The 25084-nt window shown below is 40.5% G+C and overlaps 1 protein-coding gene across 5 annotated transcripts in view; it reads right to left on the bottom strand.

Moving 5' to 3' along the window:
- The window catches only part of kirrel3b (kirre like nephrin family adhesion molecule 3b), a 385143-nt gene that overhangs the window by 59582 nt on the left and 300477 nt on the right, over positions 1 to 25084 (bottom strand). For all 5 annotated transcript variants that reach the window (XM_022667734.2, XM_022667736.2, XM_049483738.1 and 2 more), the window contains exons 6-8: positions 10338 to 10443; positions 329 to 477; positions 43 to 170 (exon numbers count right to left, since the gene is read on the bottom strand). In XM_022667734.2, coding sequence (XP_022523455.1) covers positions 43 to 170; positions 329 to 477; positions 10338 to 10443 — 383 coding nt within the window. The remainder of the gene's footprint in view (positions 1 to 42; positions 171 to 328; positions 478 to 10337; positions 10444 to 25084) is intronic.

Raw genomic sequence — 25084 nt, 5'->3', positions numbered from 1 at the left:
ATTGCTTCGACTTTCAATCCAGTACTAACATAATGGACTTACCACTCCAGATCCTCTCTTCATCCACACTATGGTCAGAGACGGATTTCCTGTCCAGGCACAGTTGAACACAGCATCTGAGCCCAGGTCCACCTGTAGGGACTGGGGCTCTGCAGCCATCCGTGGCCCAACTGTAGAACACAAACCAGCAATCAGCCTGATCAATATGACCCTGGCCATAATAGACTATAAACCAGCCATTCATTAACACCCTTCTGCTAAAAAAAACTGTCTATAACATGGTGTAATAAGTAAATTTTGAATCCATTCAATTTAATTAGAAACTCACAGTAGACGTCCACATTGCGACTGATGTTGGTGCTGCCCAGAGGGTTGGTGACCTCGCAGGAGACGGCTTCAGTGAAGAAAGAGTGATCCACGATGACCTCATAGGTGTCTCCAGACACTTCCTTGATCACGGTGCCTCCTTTGGCCCATCTGCAAAGAATGATCAACATAACAGTTGAGTTCAAGTTGGACCTCACCATTGTCTCAAAAATCGTCAGTGCGCATTTTAATCTGGTGCACCTTATGTATGAATTTTACCCGTCAGCCACTCTGCCTCTCTGCTTCAGCAGTATTAGCTTTAGCTGCTAACCTTGCTAAGCTTGCTAGCTCTTTGGTTGTCCATAGGTGAGTATTATTGGCCTGTAACCTGCTCCTAACTGGCTGGTTAGCGGCTAATAAAAACAGATGTTTATTGATAGTGCACCTTATAATAAAAAGGCTATGCCAACATGTGTCCACGTATGTTGGAAAACAAAGATTTCCCTCCTCTATTTTGTAAAATTTCTATTTACACTAAGACAAAAATGCTTGCATGAGCATGCTAGCCCAGTGTGAAGTGAGAGAAGCTGTATCCCAAACCCTAAGCTGATTTTGGGGTTCATAACCTTAAACTTTCTCAATTTGCTTTAAACAGAAGAAGTAGGAAGAAGTGTAAAAAGGACTCTTTGCAAAAAGCGTTTTTAAAAGTTCAGCTAATTTCATTTTTTAGTGACCAAAAAATGGTGTTTTCATGTGGACAGGAGATTAGAACAAAAACAAAAACCTTTAAAAACATGTTTAAAAATATCTGGATACATGTGGATGGTGGCTAACAGAGTTAAAGTGAAGCAGCAGTCAAGTTACGTTTGTGTGGGCATTAGAGAAAAAGTGGTAGAAAAGCAGACCCATAGTATGTTTGCCAAAAACCCATTAATCCCAAAATAACCCTCACTCTCTCTTTAGTGGAACGGAATGAGCACTCATCGTGGGCTACCCACAGTGCCACCGAAATCACAAAGCCACTTTAGCAGAAGTTACCATGGCAATGGCATGAGGACCACCATCCTGATCCAGACTGCCTCCATCACAGAGATAAACAAGGCACGATGCCTGCCTGCCTGCCAGTCTGATGCAGCTTGGCTGCCTAAACCGAAGACAAGTGCCTTCCCCCTGTGGACCAATGGCTTTTGTGTCTGTTTTCCGAGGGAATTATGACATAGTTATATGAGAAATCATTGAAGTGAGCGATCTCTGCTGGTCTCAGCATGTTTTTGGGCGCCTGGGTAGCGAGGTGACAGCGCAACGCTCCCATTACACGGAGTAAAGCTAGGCTGGGGAGGAAAAACAAAAAAAAAAAAGAAAAAAACTCAAAGTGACAAATAGGCAGCACTCCCCCTGACGTTAGCAAATGACACCAACTGTACACAGCACAAGGGAAGCTGACGGTAATAAATCGACGTGACTCTTCGCAAGGAAACGCTTCGTTTGAGTTGGGAGGCGGGATGGAAGGCATCCCGGGGCATGACGCCTCTTCTCCCCATCCTGTTGCTGTGAGCGATGGTCCCTGGATGTTGTCGGCTCTGTCTTTGGGGCATCAGTGGGGTGGGAAATGGTAAGTCCGTGTGGCGTCATAAACAGGATACAGAAACCTTTGTGCATTGGAGCAAAAGTGTCTCTGTATGACACTATCAGTTTGCCAGTTCACAACGACTTGAAGGTTTAGTTTTTTTTTATATCTTTTTATTTTAAGTAAATAAGTTATAAAGAAAATACATAAAAATGCATTTTTTCTCAACCGTTTTCTCACCTCTCTCCCCTTTAAATGTGAAGACAATGAAATAATCCCTTATTTCCAGAACTTGCAGAGTTAAAAACTCTTGGTATTAGCAAGAGGCACATTCATTAACTGTGGAATTTCCCAGTCAGTGCCAGTATTAATAATAAGGGTAATTTAAAAACTGCATAGAAAACAAAAATAAAATATAAACAGCAAGGAATTCTATTTTAATCGCACAGACCGGACTGTATAGCTGCAGCACCGCAGCTTCGCTTCGGCATTGGCCAGTTGAGCACTTCACTGGCTGCCAGTGTCTGTGAACACCTGCGCTTTCAAAAATATTCAAATGGGGCAGATGGGCGCTCTCGTGTTGCCTCACAGACATAATTGCTCTTGGAGAAGAGGATGCACTACAGTCTGAAACTTTCTATTTATGAGTAATTAGAGCAGCAGTCACCTGCTCTGTGTCTACTGGAGAGCCTTTCCCTGCCTCCCTGGAGCATATAAATTAAAACTCAAGGCTACCGCGCATCCCGCTTTGTAATCAGATCAATAGATAGACAGTGCTATAATTTTCATTTGGCTCCAAATAGCCTCGTTATTACAACAACGGGGCCGTGTGGATGCTTATCAAGCAGCGCATATGGAGGCTTTCAAGTGAGCGACGTTGTCTCGTGTTATGAGCTTTAAAATGAAATAACATTTCGCGGTGGTGGAGTTAGCGTGATCAGTCACAGCTGCGGTCCCTCCGGATGAGCGGTGTGTGTTTTTTTCCGCTGATGTCTGCGGCACGCTGTGTGATCTTTCCTTCCATCTTCAAAGCCCATTTCCTCAAGAGCATGGATCACAAAAGAAGTATGTGATAATGACAAACAGTATCTGAGGAACGTCTCTTGAGCAGCCCTTAAGAGGCTCCAAAAAATCGCTCGCACGCCATGATTACTCCTGTCGCGAAATCGAGAAAGGACCTCATCGTCATTGTACAAGAAATGCTGCTTTATGTCCTGATCTACTTTTAGCAAATGATTTCCATGCTTTTGAGGCTAGACTGTTCACGAGATCATTCAATAGCCTAACTACTAAAACTATCATAGCCTGGGACAATACAGTCTCTGTGATTTGACGGATTCGTTGCGGTACCCGGTGTGGACTGCTCAAAAAGATAATATCATCATCAAGTACAGCACTAGAAACTGGGCCACAGAAAGGGCGAGCAGCAGTGGGTGTGGGTTCTGATCAAGGCCTGGACAGGCTGATGGCTTTGGCCGATGAGAGGGCCCCAAATGGTGGGTTGCGTTTGCCAGCGCTGGAGGACCCACTGCTGCATGCTGTCAGATCCAGAGGCTCCATTATCACTGAGTGCCTCTGGGCTCCATCCAGAACAAACAGTGTCGGTCTACACTGAGGGCCTGGGTAAACTTTAACACTGGATTACACTCCACTGAGGGAGTTTCAGAATAACTGTGCAATTCATTTATTGATTAAGGGAGCTGTTGGGCGAAACAAAATCTATGAACACTATTCCAGCTCACGGTAGTTCATTGTGATGTGGGATTTGGGCTTCTGTACAGCTTTTTTTTAGATTGAATTTATGGTTTTTGCATTGAATTTTTTTTCTGTTTCTGATAGAAATTATTGAGTTACAAATAAGGTGCCACAATTATACAAACATACTGTAGTAGAAACGCTTAACCAACTGAATATAGTACATACTAGCAAAATACTTGATGTGCTTTAATCTGAGCAAGCACCTGAGACACCATAGCAACCATAGTTGTAGATACCTTAGCAACTACCTAGCTATTATCTAGCAACCTTATTACAAACAAGATTGTTTTTTCTTCAGAAATAATGTATTGCCTTTTGTTTGTAAACTACCCCAAATGGAAAATTACTACTCAATTATTATTTTTGTTTAATTAATGTTGTACCTAAGCACACTCCTGAATCACCTGAATGGATTCTGAATGTATGGTGACATACTGCATAAAGAAAACAAGTCATGGTCACATCATAGTAAAGTGTGGGAGCAAGATAATTAAGTCATTGTCATGACTTTGTCATAAGTCATAATGAATGGATTTGTCCTTAAAATAGCATGCATGTCCACAGAGCTACTGTACATTTATTTTAATAAATTTCATCTCTTTTGTTTTGCTCTACCAAAATTTCGTCTCCCCACCAGAATCTAACTTCACTTATGTTATGTTCTGTAGTTTGCTGTAAAGAAAAAAAATATATATTAACAGATGCTTAATAACAGAAACAACAGGAGTCACAAACAAAATTTAGCTGCTTGATGTGTTTGCATGCAAAAGTTGGAGTCAGACTCTATGAGGGAGTGAAAGTGAGCCAAATCTGATTTGAAAAAATCTGATTGACTGGGAAAAACACTGTCTTGGAATCACTTTAGCCTGGTAATCTGAACAGATCCATCGTAGTTTAATTATGTAATACAATACAACAAAACCTGCAGAGCCTGAAAGAAATTTGACAGTATTTTGGTAGTAGTTGTTCGACTTGTTGCAGTTAACAGCATTGCTTTGCTTTGTTTCCAAGTTCTTTTTTTTGTTTCATGTTGTTGAGTTACGGAGCCAGTGCAATATCACAGAGTGAGAAACTGACATGTTTGTCTGTGGAGGACGATCTTTATGATTGACACTTGCGCAATATGTGCGAGGGAAGAGCAGCTATAAAGAATAGCCTGGTGATGGATTTGATGTTTCCGCTCGTCTTTACAGTGTCGTGAATGGCATTTCAATATTCCGCTGAGTAGAGTGGAACACGTGCAGAGATGATGAGAGTGTCGTTCCTTACTTATCTTCTCTTCTGTCTCTAAACTCTCGCTACGATTCTACATCTCTCTCTCTCTCTCTCTCTCGCTCGCGCGCACTGACTCTCACTCACTGTTCCTCCCAAGCCACCTTCTCTGTAATCTCATTCAACAACTCTGAGTCTCTTTCTTTGCAGTCCAGAATCTCCAGGATGCGTTTATCTCCTTGGCTGTAAAGACCCCCCGATTTACCACATGGTTGCTGGGCGTCCTTTTATTGCAACATCACAGGACCAACACACAGCCAGAGCTCTTTAACACCCAGCCAGCTGCACACACACAGATATACACACACACACACGCACACACACTCCAACATGAAGTCGGTTCAGTTCTGAACCATCGGCTATTTCCATCGGCTGCCTCTGTTGAGTTTTTGGGGAGTTTATTGCCACGTACAAACGTTCTGGTGGCACGAGCAGCATCACAAGGGATCCACAGTCGCAAGTCGCAGGAAAAACAAGTAACGGCTTCTTGCGTCTGCACATCAAACGCTTGGCAGGCAAAGCACGGCGGTGCCCAGGAAGGGAAACCTCTTCATTAGGCACCTCAGAGACATCACCGTGCAGACGTCGGCATGACAAAAGTTACAGCGTAACAGCAAACAGCATAAACTAACAAAAAAAAACAACAACCCCGCGACATAATTGTTGAAGCCGCAAGAGATTCAGAGACTTTTGTTTTTTGGGAGATGGGAGATGGATGGAAGGCTTGTGCCCGTTCTCTCGTAAAACGACTCTTCTCTGGGAGCCCCTCCACCTCGTTGCTTTCCAACAGAACCTTTCGGGCCGAACGTGTTCATAACACTGACGTGTCGCTACCTCCTTTTCCCAGTGCTCCCCTGGTGCCACAATAATAGAAGTTTCTCTGTCTTCGGTCTCTTGCATAATGACACGTCCTTACAAAATACCCCAGCGCTGATCTCGGCGACGTTTCAAAGTGCCGTGGCCCGCAGGTCCCCGTTGGAAGGTTGTCATTAATTCAAGCTCCTGCTTGATATTTCATCGCTTTCCCACTGTGACATTCATCAAGGCAAGTGCCAATCAGCAGCGCTATTTTGTTCACGAGAGAAAGAGAGAGATGCCACAGAATCGCACCAGATCAATGGCCACAACTGCCACGGGGACGGTAGGAAGCGAAGAATTAAGAGAGGAGAGATTGGACATCCTTTCTGAATGCAGACACAATCTTGTAAAACTAGAAATAAGTGCATTTTCAGGAGGAAACATGGAATGGTTGCACAATCTGAGAGGTTCCTATTTCCAGGCAGTTGCTGAGCTGCTGCTGTGTGATCAACAGGGTTTATAGTGTTGCTAGGAGGTTACTAAGGTATCCTTTAGGGCTAATAGCTAGTTACTAGGTGGTGTTATGGTTTTGCTAGATGGTGTTCAAGTGGTTAAAATAGCATCTGAGAGGGTTTTCATGGGTTTTCATCCAAGGTGATTGTGATCTTGTTGCTAGAGATTTGCTAGATGGTTGCTCTGGTATTCAAGGTGGCTGCTATTGTGTTGCAAAATGGTTGCAATGGAGTTTATACCATACAATTTCTGCATTATACTGGTGGCTCAGTAGCTGCTAGGCGGTTGCTATGGTGTTGCACTTCAAGCAAACAGGATTCTATATAGTACTTTATAGTTTCTTTGACTGGTGATGACAGTTGAACCATCTGATCCTATATATTCTATATAGAACCACTCTGCCTTTACTAAAGAACTCTTGAGGAACCTCTTTCCATGACTAACTTTGAGAGGAGAGGTGAAGGGACAGAAAGAGAGAACGACAGCACAGGTAATATGGGATAATATGATGGTACCGTACTGTCCTGGGATGGATCGGGAGTCTCAGAGGCTGTGCTGAGGACATTCCTTTGAGTGGTGTGTTATCTGACATCTGCTGAATTAGCTGAGATCGAATGCAGCAGATGGCATAGTCTGGTATAGTTCTGACCACTTTCTTGCCACCTTAATTCTCTCTCAGCCTTTTTTCATCTCAATGTCTCTTATCATATCTAAACCAATTTCAAGATCTCATTTAATGGACTTATAGTCTTGGCACATGGCACATTTGTACAAATGGTAGAGCTGGGAATATTCATAATTGACATTTTTTGATGTGGCATTTTCATTAAACAGACACATTTTATGCCCAAGGTTGCCAATGTTAGCACTGTCCCACACCAGCATTGTTAGTGATTTCAGTTGATAAGAATGCATTATGCAGTATTTTGCACAGCCAAACACCATGAAAATGCAATGCAAACATGTCCACAAATGGAACTTACACTACTGTGTTTATAACTTATGATTTAATGGTTTTCAAATAGACACAAATGATAATAAACTGTTTAATAATAATGCTGATTTACTGCAACAACAATACTGTTGATGTGTGGTGCGCCCATCTTGGATTCTGAACTCTAGGTTGGAGAGATTTCCTGAGTAGGATTTTTTCTGTGTAGGATGAAATAAAGCAATAGTTTTAATCAGGGAAAAATACCATACGTATTAGACTGTCTGGGTGCATCATGACATAGGTGGCTCCCTCCATCCCTGTACCTTTCAATTGCAAAACATGCTATTTTTCATTTATATTTTCTCCTTAAAATCAGCCGTGTCTAATTCCAACTGTTAGTGTGCTAATATTGACACATTTTTACATTTTCATGCTATATTATAAGAAGATGGAGTTTTTAAAAATGTAAAGTTATTAAAAGAAGGTGGAGGAATTAAATGAGTGACAGCCTTGTCAATGTAAATAGCTTGGTAATTCAATTAAATTCATGAACTGCACTTATACTGTAAGGACATTACACTAGACTAGTCTAACTGAGAATCCAGTGGGAAAAAAATGGCTTCACTTCTGGTCCTTTAGGCTAAGCTGTGTACTCAATGAAGGCAGTCTGAGACATTTGGTCTGGGCAAAGCGGGCATGTTTCCTAAATGAGTAGGAAAGACTCTACATTTGGTCAACACTGTGCAGATTCTGGTGGAAAATTTGACAATATAGTGGACATTTTAGTTTAATTTCTCTGGAGCAGAAGAAAATGGAACAACAAAGCCCTTGCTGTATACAGCCATTGTTGTAAAGTAACAGTACCTTACAGACTAATACTGTCAAATTTGTAATACTTTACTTGTATCATTGAAATTCCCAGTCAATAATGTACATTTCAAAGTGTTTTCAAAGTCTCTCTCTCTCTCTCTCTCTCTCTCTCTCTCTCTCTCTCAATAGCCTGAGGGTGACTACCAATGCACAGATCTCTCTAGGAGAGAAATGGTGAACCACCGTCACCACTAATGATGGGAAATCTATCAGTCGGAGCTTATAAACCAGAGCACTCAGCTCAGCGGGGGCCAAATCCACTCAAAACTGCCCGTGAGCGAAGGCTATGCTTCTGAACAGAGATTGCAGTTAAAGCAGATGTTGTAATGGATCAGCTCGATAAAAACAAGCAAACAAACCAACAAAAACAGATGGATATATGTACAATTTCAGCTTAATTACTATTCACGTTGTGATTCTGTTCTCTTACTCAGAACAAAAATCTTCTCTTGCAGAAAATCCCCCCAGAGAAGTAAGGCTATACTGGCAACCCAAGATTGATTTTTGATAGTCCAAATAGTGAGAAATCACATGAAATAAAGGTTTGTTACAAATCACATTTAAAGGTGGTTTGAAATGCGGTTACATCCAGATTGGTACAGATGCATCTAAGCATGGACGATCTGGATGCTTTAACCTGATCGATTTGTTTATTTATTTGTGTTAGTCTTTTGTGTTACTCACTATGCAAAAATAAAAAAATAAAATAAAATAAAATAAACAACCTCATCAAATCTGAAGTGAAAGAAGTGCAAGCAGAGCACCAAAGGTTAGTTGCTGACGATGCCCTTGACACCAAAACAACTCATGCAGTTACGTCACTTCCCAACCTCTCCAAACAAATTTTTCTAAAAGCCATACTAACTATGATGTTGTGTATAAATGGTCATGTTGATGACTTTGTGATACACTAGGCTTCTTGGTTGTTTTAGCTTCATATATGCCCATTAAAAATGAACGCATTTGAGTACAATGCAAGTGTATTTAAATGAAATAGGAGTAACAAGGCTATTTTTTTAACACGTAAGGAGTAGAAAGTACAGATAATTGTGTAAATGTTTAAGGAGTAGAAGTAGAAAAATATAACCAAAATTTCTACTTAAGTAAGGTAATAAAGCATTTGTATTTAGTTACTTTACACCTCTGAGATAAAGTAAGGAGTTTTTGGTATTTACTTTTTTTTTTTTTGATTGCACACTGTAACGCGAAAATTACAGGAGAAACACAGGGGAACAGAGCGAGACCGTGACACACACAGTATAAACCCAATATATTTCATTTTTTGTTTCTTCCATTTCATCCCCCCTAAACTGTACATTATACTTCTTTAAAAAAAAAAAAAAATTCAGTGGAAGTAATTCCCCTGGACTAAAATAATGGCGATCAGTTGGGAGGTTGGGAATAAGAGATGGTGGTTATCATCCAGCACCCTGAACTAAAGACTGACACTCTTGTGGACTGATGCTTTCATATGCTAAACAGTAGAAACTGTTGCTTCAGAAAAAGCACTTTTAAACACTCGATGTTTACTTTATTTTACTTTATTTCATCCATATAGTCTACAGTGAAATGTAACGAAGAATCCAGCAATTGACTGAATCTCTTTGCTTGTTGCAATAAGCAAACAATGTGACATAATTACTAAAAGAATTACAACAACATGCCTTTGCTAACACTGGGGAGGATAACTATGACTTCTCAGGCCTAAAAGGCTCAAATCCATCAGATGGAATGTGCTCCATTTGCCCAGCTGTGAGCACATTGCACATCCATTCTGTTTCCCCGCTGCTTCTCCAGATTCATTGTTTTAAAGTCCGCACTGAGAAGCGTGTTCTGACAAACCGCCCGACACCGCATCCTTTGCAAGGCCACGGCAAGGTTTCACAGAAATAAATAACTTTTATTTGGCTCTTATTCCCATCTGTTTGTAGAGGAATAGCAATCCCCTGCGGACGGGATCAGTGTGGCCGCAAGGCCGTCTGCTGCCGGACTTGGCTCAGAAGCAGCAGCTCTAGTTATATTTCTAATTCCGAAACACATCTCAAGTCACACTTCACGACAGAGAGATAGATAGACATGCTTTAATAATCCCGTATTTCTGCTCAGCTTTTGACAGATGGAGACACTTTAATGCAGATGGATGCGTCGGCACATTAGTTTTTACCTAAACTTACAGAAAAGATTTATTTTCATCAGACGAGACACTCAGAAGCACACACTGTGCTGTGGAGAAGTGTTTTGAATGTATTTATTGATTCATTTATTTATTTATTTTATTCCTTTTTGGCTGGGAAACAAAGTGAGGTAAAGAAAACTTACTTGTACTGTGTGACTGGAGGATTGGCTTTAGCAGAGCAGTGAAACTTCACCAGGTTTCCTTCCAAAACTGGCTGGGGCTCCACGGAAAGGTTAACAAGTGGCAAATCTACAGGGAAAAGAAAAGAATTCTTTAGGATACAAGGGAACACATGCTACTGAAGAAGACACACAGTCCTCATAAATGACAATTAAATTCCACGATGATGTTCAGAAGTCATTTTTGTTAAATACGGTTTATCTAAAATGATCTGAACTAAGTTCCGTTAAAATTAGCCTAAAAGAGAAGCGGTTATAGCAGACTTGTACCTAGTTGTGTTTGTATCTGTTGTAAGTAAGTGAAAACCTCAGAAGAGCTCTAGTAAAAAAAAAGAACAATTCACAGTAGACTGAAGTAAAAATCTAAGAATCACTACAAATCACAAAGAAAACCATTGCCTAGAAAAACACTGCAGTACCCAAAAGAGTTTACCTAGAAAACCACTTCAATCCACAGACAAGTTCACTTTGTAAACCACTACAATTCACAAACAAAACCATTGCATTCCTCAGGCAAGTTACCTACATAACCACTGCAGTTCCTGGAAGAGTTCAGAAAGAAGTCCACTACAATGCTCATTAACAACCACTGCAATTCACAAAGAATCAATGTTGCAATCCTCAGACATTTTGCCTCAAAATCCACTGCAATCCCCTCAGATGAGTCATCTAAAACCTACTATACTTCATAAGAACAAACTCTTCCAATTCTACAATGAGTTGCTTAAAAACACTGTAATCCTCAGAGAAGTTGCCTTGAAAACCACTGCAATTCTCAAGAGCTCACAAAGAAAACCATTGGCATCTTTAAACCGTTTGCCTAGAAAACCACTACAGTCTCCAAAATTGTTTGCTCCGAAAACCACATAAATCCACAGAACAGTTCACCCCATAAAACCACTGCAACCCTTAGATGGATTTCCTAAAATACATTAGACATCACAAGAAAAACTCTTGCAATCTCAGATGAGCCGCTTAGAAAACCACTGCAATCCCCAGAAGAGTTCATCTGAAGTACCACTGCAGTTCCTAACAGAGTCCACACATTAATTCTAAAGGATTCACATTCACAACACTGTTATTCACAATCGAAAATCTCTGCAATCCTCAGGTAAGGTGCCTTAAAAGCCAAAGACGTCCTCAGAAGACTTCACCCAGAATAACCACTGCAATCCCCAGAGGAGTTCACTTAGCATACTACTGCAGTTCCTAGAAGTTCACAAAAAAAAAAACCCACTGCAATCCTCACTTAAGCTGCATTGAAACCACTGAAGCCCTTAGTAGAATTCACCTAAATAATTACTGTGGTTTCTGAAGGAGTATACCAGAACACCACTTCAATCCTCATATAAGTTGAGCCAGAATAAATAAAAATCTACATTAAAAAAAAAAAATCTTTAGATAAACTAGCTTGAAAACAATAGCAGTTCCCAATATAGTTCAACTTGAAATATCACTGTAATTCCTTGTAGACTTCACCAACGAAATCACTGCAATTCTCTGGGGAGTTATCAAGAAAATGACTTCAACCCTCAAAGGAATTCACCTAAATTTCCACTGCAATCTTCAGGGGCCAGTTGTTCAAAAAATGTAATCCGGATCAAAGTTATCCATATTTGGTAATCCCCTTTTTTGCTATCCAGGATCAGGTGATCTGTCTTACTTTTAAGCCAGTTTTTCAAAACAATATTGGATTGGATCACCCTGATCCAGATACACAGTTTTCAGGATTACCTAATCCGGATTACCAGCTATGTAAAGAACAGGTAGAAGAACCAAAATGGGTTGATGACTCCTTTTTTTTGCAGTAACAAGATCATTGCAAAACAACATGTGCAATTTAGCGTTTAAATGGAGTTCTGCAGAGACGCTTTGCATGCCTCAACTATTTGCGAGTCGAACCACAGGGAGCATGCAACATAACATAGGACATGTATTGTCCTGCACAACGTTGCTACCAGACGCAATGTCCCTCTCTGTGATGTTTATGATGCGCCTGTTGAAGAACCAAACCTCTGGTGTTCTTTGCAATTGTTCGAAATTATTTTTGACAGCTTCACATCTGATGAACGTTTCTTTGACATTAATATACAGCGATGAATGACAGTGAAGTAGATAAAAAATATATATATATATATATATATATTTTTTTTTTGATTGTTATTGAAATATTTTGGGGGGGTTTATTTCATGGTGTCAAGATTGTTTTTATTTTTACTATAGTGAAAAGCTTAATTGGTAGCCTACTGTATGTCTACTTTATCACTGTAAAAATAGAAATAAAAAATAGAAATAAAAGAATATACACTAAATTGTACAAATGTATTTTTTTTTTTACTTTAAAACTTTGATTTTAAAGTTTTACTACATTTTCTTCCTAAAATCCACATTGAAATCCTACCTCTTGTTGGGATCAGGGTAATCCTGTTTTTTTGGATCAAAGTTATCCAAATCCTACTGAAAAGTTTTGAACAACAGAAACTGAAGGTTTGATCCATTTACAAACTAGGATTGGATTACATGATCTGATCCGATTTCAGAATGCTTATTTCCCTTTTGAACAACCCGTTTTCCAGATTTTATCCAATCCGATAACCAAAATCCGATCAGATTACCTCTGAACAACTGGCCCCAGGTGAGCCCACTTAAAACACTACCATTTTTGAAGAAAGTACAGAAATCATTAGAGAAGTTGCCCTGAAAACCACCTAAAGATCACCAGACACTTTTATCTAGAATACTACTGCAATTCCAAGAAGATTTCACTAAGAAACCTATTGCAATTTTCAGATTTTTTAAGATAGTTTTGAATAGCTCTCTAAACTGGCCATTGCATTACACATTGAAATGTGGTTTTGTTGAGCAAACTACAAAAAAAAGCAGACTTCCCATGGGTTTCTCCTGGTGAAAGATCTTGAGATTTGGGATCTTGTGTCCTTGATTAGTTGTGCAGTGTGCAAACAATTACAACAATTAACATATTCTTGATTACGAGAATTGTCAAGTGTATCATAAATGGTACAACAATCTGACCATTCTGGAAATCATGTAGTGTAAACCTCGCACTACAGGTTTTCTTTGATATAGATAGATATAGAGTTTTACTGTCAAGTACAGAAGCACATGAGAAAATATGAGATTTGAGCGTAACTTGAGCATAAACCTCTTCAGCTTCTTTACTATTGACCTTTGAGGCTTCTGCTTCAAAGCCTCTTTTAACTCAATTCTTTTACAATACTAGTATGCCACATCTTGTGCTGCCCTTGTTCTGTGAACGCAACGTTTTGTTCAGAAGGACTATCGACGGAATTAGGTATTGGCCTACTGTGCACAAGATGTGGGCAAATTCTCAAACTTCAAGACCTGGTTGTGTATATGAAAAAATAGTTCCACCAGTCTTAGGTGCACAGTCATGTGTTACGACAGAATACAAGATTGTATTTGAAAGCGCAGACCTCAAATGAGAGGAAAAAGCAAACAGGAACCTTATTGTTATGCAGTTACGGATTCATGACCGCACAGGGTGCATTTCGGTATTCGCATGGGAGCGAGAGAAGAAGTGGGGTGTAGACAGGAAGGAATAGCAAAATAGAGGGAGATACTGTAGATAGATAGAGAGATAGAGAGAAAAACAATGAGTCTGGACCAGGTGCCTCCCATGTATTTGGATGCGCTCCCGCCTCCATGCACTGTGCACCCAATTACGGTAATACAATTTCCCTCTGTTCCCAGCATTGTGGAGCAGTGGGCTCAGAGAGTGGCACAGGGACTGGCACAGGCGGCCGGGGGTTCAGCTGTCTATCCTGAGGGCTCTGCTGTTACGGCGCCTGTTTATGTATGTGCGTCTGTGCGCTCTCCTTGTAGTATATGTACCCTGAAGCTACACAGCTGGATAGGGTGGGCTCAGCTGCTGCATTCCCAGTAGGAAGGTGTTCCAGGTGCCATCCCGAAGCTCATCTGCTTCTGCTGCCTGCGCAAGGGACCGTGGCTCACTATACACACACACACACACACTCACACACATGCATACACCTGCTCCAGGCCTCTACCTGCCAGCACAGGATTGAGTGCCATTCCTGCACCCAAGAGATGGCCTGCTCCACCGGCAGCCCGCTTGATCCACGCTGCGATCCGCCTGGTTAGTAAGCGGGGTACCTGTGTTGTGTTAGTGCCGTATAATTGCCCAGACCATGAGGTGGGCACGCATACAGGCAGAGAGAGAGGCAGCCATGCAGGCGGATGCTTTTTCACACAGTACAGTCAGTCGCCTACCCTCCAAGCTCATTTGGCGCTTGGCGCTTCAGAGCATTTGGAAGCACCGAAACAGTGGCCGCCAAGCACCGAGAGCAACTCTCAGGCTCATTATTGTCTTTTGTATCGATGATGAGAGACAAGAATGTGGGAATGCATAAATGCTAATGACACCATTCATTTAAGAGCAAGTCCTTTCAAAGAGGTAGCACTCAAACTTGCAACAAAATAATGGTGCAATGTAATTGGCTCACTTTTAAGCCCTATTAGAGTTGCAGGAGTTGTACCTGGAGCATCACACTACTTCTCATTTTCTGTATCTCTTTAGATGCACGTAGAATTTTAATCTAATCACAAATCTGTATATATGTTGGATTTTGCAACTATGGAGTCAATTATTTCTCTTCTACCTCTGAAAAATTGAGTTTCAACTCAGTCTCAAATATTGCCTTAGGAATAAGAAATGAGATGAGATTTCTTACCCCATTTCTGATAGACGACTAGTCCTAGTAAATCGTTTTTTAGGGAATGGTATAATGCAATTAACTCATTTTTTAGGCCCTATTACAGCACCATGAGCTGTACTTGGGTTGGTCTTATTTTCTATCTCTTTAGATTTAAAATACATAAAATGGTACAACTCTGCAGTCTCTCTTTTCTGCGACTGACTGGAGCCTCTAACAAAATGAGCCTCCACTGAGCCTGAAATATTGCAGTAACAAATAAAAAAGAAATGAGTTGAGGGACATCCCGCTCACTCTCTGATGGTTCCAGGAGATCAAGGGGGTGCCTGGTCATCTTGACTCTCAAAGAGAGACTCTGCAGGCTCTTTGTAAATGTTACTACTTTTATTTTATGTTACCTTATTAGATGTAAAGCGAATTTTGTTCTAATAACAAGTCTGCAATGTTCATTATCTACAAAACATACTTCTCTGCAGTCAATTCCCTCCAGTAACTGGTTGGAATCTCTCACAAAATGAGCTTCAACCCAGCCTCAAATAGTGCGTAAAGAATAAAGAATGAGATATGGGACATCGTTGCCCCAAGTCTGACGGATGACTGTTCCCCAAAGACCAAGAGGTGGCGCCTGGCCATCTTGACCCCCAAAAGAGAGGCTCTGCAGGCTCCTTGGCGGTGGTGAGATGTGGCCTCCTTAACCCGTTCTAAGTTCCGGTTGACAGACAGTAGCTTAATAAAGAAGTCTGTTTGTCACTTTGATGTATAAATGCATGAGTTTGCTCTCTGGTTTGAGCCTCTCGTGACAGGCCATCAATATGCAGCGGCACTAATTCCTCAGCCTCATCTGGAGAGGGAGCGCGTGGGGGTTTGATGCACAGCCGCCATGATGACAGCCTCGACAACAACGGAGGAGAGATGGGAGAAAAAGAAACAGGCAAGAAGACGATGACGGTGGTGCGCTGACAGCTTCTTGATCGGAGGTTCAAAGCGTAGAGCAGATGGTGTTTCGGAACAATCGGCCAGCTTCTCGGGAGGCGGCGAGATGCGGCTACTCGTCCTTTCTCTTAAAGCTCGGTTTCCCCCATACGCTGGGTCACAGTGGCCAGCTGTTCCCCATGAGGGAGGATTGAGTTTGAAAGATGGGGAAGTAGTGGAGGGGGACGGCACAGACTGGGGTCAAAGTGAAGAGGAAGGAATGCAAGAACAGCTGCATGGTTTCATCAGCTGCACGGAGCTTCATCAGCTTTATGAAGTTTTCATTGGGTCATGTGGAGGCATCGTTGAATGTATTCACAGACTGAGTGGCAATGTAAACACTTGTGGGTTTGCAGGGTAATGTATGATGCTGCCGCTGCATGCAGAATGATAAATAGGCTGCAATTAATAATTAAAGCAGAACTTTCCCAATGTTTAGCATTGTGGTATGGACCATAACTTGATGGGGAATTGATGGGGGTAGGTTATTCAGGTTAAGGATCCTAAGCAGATGTTGTTTATGTGCACATTATTGTGGTACATTTCATAAGAATGTGAAATTTCTTTTACTCAGTAATGATGACGGATGTGCTATGATCAGGAGACAAAGGCAACATGTACTGACACTTCTTTTTTTCCAGAGAATGAAGTATTTTTCCCTGAAAAGTATTACAATTACATGCTTAGTATATGACTGTTTATTTCATTTGTGTGTGCAAGAACAGTAATAAAAGTAATAACAATATTTAATGGGATTTAGATCCGGACTCATTGCTGTCCACTTCAGAACTCTCCAGCACTGTGTTTCCATCCATTTCTGGGTACTTTTGTAAGTAGTGTTTTGGGTCATTGTCCTGCTGGAAGACCCATGACCTAGGACTTCTGTCCTTCTGTCTTGGTTCTGGAGGGCAAGAATCCAACATTGTTTTCAGACATGTTAATATATATATATATTAAATATTATGTTAAGATTGATCTTTAATAGTCTGGAGGGCTATTTTTCGGGTCTTTTAAAATCTGATTTTAACAGGTCTTTCAAATCATTTGCAAGCAACCAACAATGGCCAATGAACAATGGTCACTTTGGTCTATAACCAAGCATCACTACTCTATCTACACCTGCTAAAACAAACCAAACGAAACATCCAAACGGACCAGAGTTTGCTTTACCTGGACTACATATTTCTGATGTAAAAAAAAAAAAAAAAAAAAAAAAAAACACCATAAGACCACTCCATGTTAAGTGATTATTGCTGTAGATGTGGTCTGCATTCAAGTGTGACTACTGTACTGCACTGCACTGTACACCTGCTCAAATGCAGCAAGGGTAAAAGTGAACCATTTAGTCAGTTTTTTAAAAGTGTAGGTGTGACAACCCACGGTGGACTCCAGTCAGGACCAGGAGAGTCTATGTGGAGTCTCCCATGATAGATCATCTGTAAACGCACAAGTTGAGCTAAATCACAAGTTCTCATGCCTCGTGTGTCTTCTTTGAAAAAAGCCGATATGACTACAACTGTAACCATTCCTTGATCTTGCTGCATTTGAATCAATGCTGGGAATTAGATTGCTGCATTAGTCATTTCTTTCACCACTGTTCACTTCTCCACCCAATTCCTCCCAAAGAGGGTCAGGATGTGAACTTCAAGCAATCACGATCGGTGCTGGTGATTGCCAAGTGGTCCGAAGGATTTGGATAAATGTGGAAATGCGGCAATATCGCGGCGCCTTTTTCACAGCAATGCGATCCCTGATTACTGTTATTATATCAGGATATCTGTGAGCTAATACCCATATCTAAATCTCCCATCTCCATCGACAGCATGCCATGTTCTCACCTTTTGGCTAACAATGCAATGCCTCATTTGCTTCCCCCACAAAATTTCATATTTAGATGCTAATTTGCTTAACCTCGGGTCAGAATCCGCCGCGGAGCCTTATGGTAAGCAGAAAAGCAGGGGTGCGTCCAAATCCCAAGAGCTCTGATGATAATGGGGAAGATAAGGCGGTGAAATACATCGAATTTCGCGAGCCGAGCGGTATAGCAAGGCAACGAGCGGGTGAGCAGGCAGGGGGAGGAGGAGCAGGGGGAGGAGGGAAGGGAGATTTGTCTCTGATGCTGCAGAATAGGAAATCCAGCGGCCCAAGAGAAATCCGAAAGCCTTTAATTACATTTGTTGCCGATGACAATATCAGGCTGAACCAAGCGGTCAATTAGTGACCATTGAGCAAAGGCCAGCGATCGTTAAAGGGAGGAGGCGTATCAGGACAGGGGGACGTGAGCAGACACTTAGCTGCTCGGAAACACAAACACTCTCTCTCGTCCTCTCTCTCTCTCTCTCTCTCTCTCTCTCTCTCTCTCTCTCTCTTCTTCTTCTCTCTTTTTATTTTTACTGCCAAGATCGGTTGCTTGAAAAGGCAGTGTTTATAAGGCTGTATGACCCCTACATTCATTTTTATGACCTATATATTAACATACCTAAAAGCTTGTCTTACCATTTTGTGGTGTATAAAAAAACACTGAAATTGACAAAAGAAGCCAAGAACTAATGTACAACTGACTTACTGGCTTTTAAAAAGGGTCAGTTTGCCTTACAAATTCTGCCACCAGTACTAAAAAAATGTACTTATTACAAATTTGGTTCGTCTTGTTCTCACACAGCACTATATTTTCTCCATGTATAACTTTTGTTTTTTGGCTATATTCCATCAGTTTATGACCATTTAAGGCTGTTTTTTAAAGCTACCACACATACTAGATGCCAGGTCAGGAACTAGTAGAGTTTTGCATGTGGGACCTCCTGCATTTGAATGTGGATTTCACACAGACAATTGTGGCCATTATGCCCCACTGCACTGTCCACTGTGGGCGGTAATGTCTTCTATGATAAATCCCCAGTGGAAATGGAATGTTCCAGATGCTCCTATTCCCATAATCCGCGTTGCCTTGCCATGAGCACGTTGGCCAGCGTTTAACCTCACTCACAAGATAACATTTCTTGTTTTTTTTTTTCAAGCCATCTTGTGAGGAAACACTTTATTGTTATCAATTTGCATACTACTGTTGATGTTATACAACTTCAATCATGTCACTTTTTATTGAGCTCTGTTCTGATTTGCTTATCTTTAACTTGAATATGTGTAGCTTTTTGCGACATCACAAAAACAAATAATTGTAAATAAAATGATCCCTTTAACTTTAATCGTGGGCTAAATAGTAGCCTGCCTAGATACAGACATATGATCCTGAAGAAGAGTGCGATGTGTCAGTCGCAACAGATCACCGTCACCCCTCCCCCCTTCCCCCCAAAATCCCCCAGCCCCGCTCCCCCTCCGCAGTGCAAGTGTCTTCCGTTCAGCTGAATAAATAAACCAAAGCTGTGCCTAATACTGAAAGCTCTGAGGAGTTTGCTATACAGGCTGTAAGATGCAAGCTAAACTAGGACAAGGCCCCATGGCTACCCTTCTCTCTCTATGTATCACTTTATCTCAGTCTTTCTCTCTCTCTTTAGCTCCGAAACCCTGGTCCCTTTTCTTCCGAACAAGACAAGCAAGAAAGAATAGCTGTCATTCACCTGGGATTACCCATCGATCCAGTCCTGCCTTACCTCTGTCAGAAGCATTCGGAGTGAGGGAGTGAGAGAGCGAGAGAGTGAGGGTATGAGTCGTGGTTTAACTTCTGGAAGGTGCAGTTATTGCCAGCTATAAGCATGTAACAGTGGTGGAATAATGATAGCGATACTACAGTATATTTAAGGTAAAAATATACGTAGCATTTTAAACTTAAAATATCATTTTCAGAATCATTTTGATGCTCTATTGACTGTAATAGGGAGAAAAGCATCGCGGTCAGTCCCACTTGAGACTGTATTGCTGCTGCTGCACTATGGATCTTTGGTGGAGCTGCAAAAAACAAACCAACGAACTGGAAAACTTAGCATGCAGATAGATATAGAGTTAGGTCTCATGGTACGTGTCCACTGGCAATTTTCTTCAATGCATGTTGCCATGCAGGATCTCTGTCTGTGACATTTTTGAACTCAAAGGAAGCTATAGATGTAATTTGTAACTACACTCGGATCCTCATAAGAGGTTAACAACTCTTCGTTTTATCTAAGAACCTGGACCATATTAAGAAATCGACACACAGACAAAAAAACGTATGAAGACTGAGCACTGATTTGGCAAAAGACCTTTAAAATGTTAGGATGAAACTGGTTCTCATTAGGATCGCCCCTCAGCCTCAGAAAAAAATAGATTTGAAAAATCTGATCGTAAAAATCTGGAAGCAACGCTAATAAAAAGCATGTTACCTCCTTGGAAGCAGATATGGAAAAAGTATTGAAAAATTGTAATTAAGTAAAAGTACCTTTACTTTGCTAAAATTCTACTCAAGTAAAAGTAAAAGTTACCCATCTAAAAAGTAAAAAAGTACTCAATTTAAAATGTACTTTGAGTAAAAGTTACATAGTTAATTTTCATTATTTGATGTAAAAAAGTACAACAAATCATAAATTAAATAGTTTTTAATTAACTATTATTCCACATAATAATTTGGACCTTTCAGGCAGTTTGGAGTTTTCCAATGTAGCAAAGTAAATTACTTGTGTCAAAATGTACTTGAGTAAAAGTAAAATTACCTATTTTAAAAATTACAAATTACTCATAAAATCTACTCAATTACAGTAATGTGAGTAAATGTAATTTATTACTTTCCACCTCTGCTTGGAAGGCAGTGAGGTATGTCAAATTTCTTCTTATTGCATAATTTTATGCACGATTGTGAGGATATTCCAACAGAATATGTATTATTTGATAAAATGAACTGGTGTGGAGATACTGAGTAAATCCCCTTTTTAATATGTTTAAAGTGATAATTGTTTTAGATATGAAATTCTATAAAAAAAAGTATATTGAGGTTAAAAAATGCAATTAAGGCACACACGGTGGAAAATGGCAATTATGTAATTGTTTTAATTAGTTTGAACAGTTTATTAATAATAGAGTTTACCATAATATGATACTTGTAATATACTGTACCTACAACTCTGGAATGAGCCACATGCGCTAATTTCCATACACATATCTCACATGTCTGACACTCTCTATTCATGTATTTGTGTTTGTAGTGATTAATATTCCGAGTCTCCCGGCGCGGAGGAAACGTAATGCAAAAGAAGCGCGTTTAGGCTCATTACTGAAATACATACCGAATGTGTTACTCACTCCTGTACCCTACATTACCCAGCATTCATCAACCGGTCATGAAACTCATAAATTAACACTCCACAACACTTGTAAATACATGCTTGTGCGTTCGTTCCCACATAATTATGCACTGTCCTGATTTCCCGTCCCTGAATGCGCCGCTAATTTCACTTGGAAACAATCTAGCATGTGCGCTTGAGCATGCTCCCGAAAGATGCGCCCTACATGCATCCCGGGGTGCACTCGTGGTTTTTTTTTTGTTTGCTGGGGGAGTTTGTTTGCAAGTTTGTTTGCATGTGTGTGTGAGGGGGGTTGGGGTGGGTGTTTGCATGCGACCCGACCCCCCCCCCCGGTTCATCTTCAGCATGCCTTCACTCCCAGCTGTCTCTTATCAATATTAACAGTGCTACCTGGCCCCCATGTGGCCTGAAGTTGGGCCCGATGGGCCGGCAGGCTCGGGACGCTCTCCTACTGTAGCAGATCTGCATCACTTATTCATCAAACACCTGCTCACGCATAATAGCCCAAACTTGGACACGTGACCGTTAGGAATGGGCATTGCTATTCAAATATACAGATTTATGCTGGCTTCTGTATGGAGGCCCCTAGTAGTATAGACGCGTATGTGTTAAGAGAAAGTCTTTACCTTATTCTGCTGCTTCTGGACTAAATTGGATATAAATGAAATAAATGAATAATAATAGGATTATATGCTTTGGCATTGCTTTCTCATGACCCACTAATTCAGTAACACTATAGGCCCTATTTTAGTGATTTGTATGCAAGCCATCAACTGTACAGCCTAGTTTAGGCCGTGTAAGTGTGTCTTTGCTATCGTAACGACAGGGAAAGTACACCTTGCAGGGCTTGAAACTTGCAAAAGGCACGTACTTATTATCTTAATTAGTCATTGAAGTGTGAGACTGAACAGTTTACAGGGATGAATGGACCAATAGAAACACTCAAAAAGGTACTGAAATGAAACCTAGTTATGATAACTTACAGGAATTTCATGACATGTTTTATCCTTGCTTATAAAGTCGCTGTTTTGGGGATTCTTCCTTTTGTATCCATTTGTGCAGTAAACTTTACAGAGAGTCAAGGTAAAATAAACCAATCAGTGTATCACTTTCCATTTCCTTTAAGGAAGCTATTTAAATTATGCTTTTTAAAGGAAACTGACCTGCAGGATTACGTCGCAAAGTGCACAGTTACAGTAAGCAGGCTATTTAACACTAACAAAAGTAATATGACAACAACCTATATTTTGTGTTGATGCAAAATAAATGTTACTTTAGTGTAACTTTTCAGTGTAGATATATTTACAAGCCCTGTTGCTGTTTACACGACGCAGATGGAAGGTGTGAAAATAGACTGTAGGTGGGGTGTAAGATAGTGCAGGGTGTATGATAGGGCCCTGTGACTTACTACTAATCTCTGTCATGGTCAGTGTAACATTTATCAATTTCATTTAAACAAAACAGGAAATTGGGTCTAAAACTTAACATTATTTCATTTGAAGAAGAAATGCGTTTTCATATTTTTTTTCCAAAACCTCACGATCAGAATTTCCAAGAAACATTCTGCATTCTCCTGTAAAATAAACATCTGATGGTATAATCCAAACTATTTTTTGTTAAAAGATGCAAAAGGTAAAAATCAGATAAACAATTTTTTTTTTAAATATCAGACATGAAAAACTAATCAATAAAATAATTTATTTTTCAATTTACTAAATCAAATTTAGCCATCAAGGTCAGAAAATTGAACTGATTAAGGTTAAACTAAAAGGTTTTGACCCACAGATTGAAAAGCACTGCTGTAGCATTTGTGATGTATAGGGTTTTATGTCAATCAAACAATAGACTGTATATAACAGTCATATGTTTGCTCATATTAAAAAAAAAAATTAAGTTCAAAAGATGACTAATTTGGAAGCTGCCTTCTTATTTGTGCATGCATAGCAGAGACAGGAGTCCGGGCCACGTGATCATCCTAACTCCACCCATATTTCTCTGTGAAAAAACCTTCCTCTGTCTCGAACTTGACTTTTATCAGAAACAAGAAAATGCCCAATAAAATTACCACACAATGATACCCAACTCTAAAAGTTTTAACCCATCATCACTCTCATCACCCCTCTTACTCTCCCTCTCAATGTTTTTCTACCTTATCTCTCCATCCATATCTCTCTCTCTTTCTCTCCATCCCTCTCTCTATTCCTCTCTCTCGTACTCACTCTTATTATTCTTCTTTTTCAGCTTTTACTGTACCATATGTAATTCTGCCCTCTTCCCCACCCTCTCTTCCTCACTGTTTCCCTACATCATCCCTCTCTCTCTCTCTCTCTCTCTCTCTCTCTCTCTCTCTCCCTCTCTCTCTTTCTCACTCCCTCATGCCCCGTGGACGCAGTGAGATGGTGAAGTATTCCAGTGCTGTTCAGCTCCCACTCCCACTCCGCCGTCCCCGTTTTAATTAAGCCGCACGAGAAATCAAACGCACTGTAATTGAACTTTGATTCGAGACTCCAGTTCACTAAGTCTCGCTGCTTTCTAATTTCATTAAAACAGTCTCGCGCACTCTCCACGGGTGAGAGGAGGGAGCGAGAGAGAGAGGCGGGGGAGGAACTGGAGGCTGAGACAGGGGCTTGTTGAGGGATGTTCGCAGCGGCTGAAAGGAACGGCCCTGGGAGAGCGGCGGGTGAATGCGGAAGGGCGGACGTACAAAGAGGATAATGAGGTTTTCAGTATGACATGTAGTCGCTTACCCAGCTCTGCTTTATGAATGACTGAATGGGTGCTTGTCTGAGAGCGTGCTAAACAAAGCGGGGAGGAAAATGGGAGACTGAACAGTTTACAGGGATGAATGGACCAATAGAAACACTCCAAAACTTATGAAATGAAACAAAACCTTGTTATGATAACTTACAGTAAATTCAGAACATGTTTTATCCTCGCTTATAAAGTCACTGTTTTAGGGATTCTTCTTTTTGTATCCCTGTGTGAAGTGAACTTTATAGAGTCAAGGTAAATACATAAAAAAGTCCCTTGCCAACTTTAAGATTATTACAGTAAAGTATAGAGTGGTATAGAGAGTATATGGGTAGTATAGAGAGTATAGAGTACTATATAGGAGGATAGAAAATATAGGGAATTTAGGGTAGTATATGTAGTATAGGGAGTGTACAGTAGTATATAGGATTATAGTGTAATATAGGAGGCCTAGAGTATTATATAGGAGTATAGAGTAATATAGAGAGTGTGAGGTAGTATATAGGAGTATTGAGTAGTATAGGGAGTGTAGGTTAGAGTATTATAGGGAGTGTAGGGTATATAGGACTATTGAGTAGTATAGGGAGTGTAAGTTAGAGTATTATAGGGAGTGTAGGGTATATAGGACTATTGAGTAGTATAGGGAGTGTAAGTTAGAGTATTATAGGGAGTATAGGGTAGTATATAGAAGTATTGAGTAGTATAGGGAGTGTAGGATAGTATATAGAAATATAGTGTAGTATAAGGAGTACAGGGTATATGGAGAATTGGGTAGTGTACAGGAGTACAGAGTGTTATAGGAGTATATGGTAGGATATAGGAGTATAGAGTATTATAGGGAATATATGATAGGATATAGGAGTATAGAGTCGTATAGGGAAAATAGGGTAGTATATAGGAGTATAGAGTAGTATATGGAGTACAGGGTTATATAGGGAGTGTAGGGTAGTATATAGGAATATAGAGTAATATAGGGAGTTTAGGGTAGTATATAGGAATACAGAGTAATATAGGGAGTGTAGGGTGGTATATAGGAATATAGAGT

Source organism: Astyanax mexicanus, chromosome 9 (genome assembly GCF_023375975.1).
Source record: "Astyanax mexicanus isolate ESR-SI-001 chromosome 9, AstMex3_surface, whole genome shotgun sequence".
In the NCBI taxonomy this organism is placed as follows: Eukaryota; Metazoa; Chordata; class Actinopteri; order Characiformes; family Acestrorhamphidae; genus Astyanax; species Astyanax mexicanus.
This window is presented reverse-complemented; position numbering and strand designations above follow the sequence as displayed.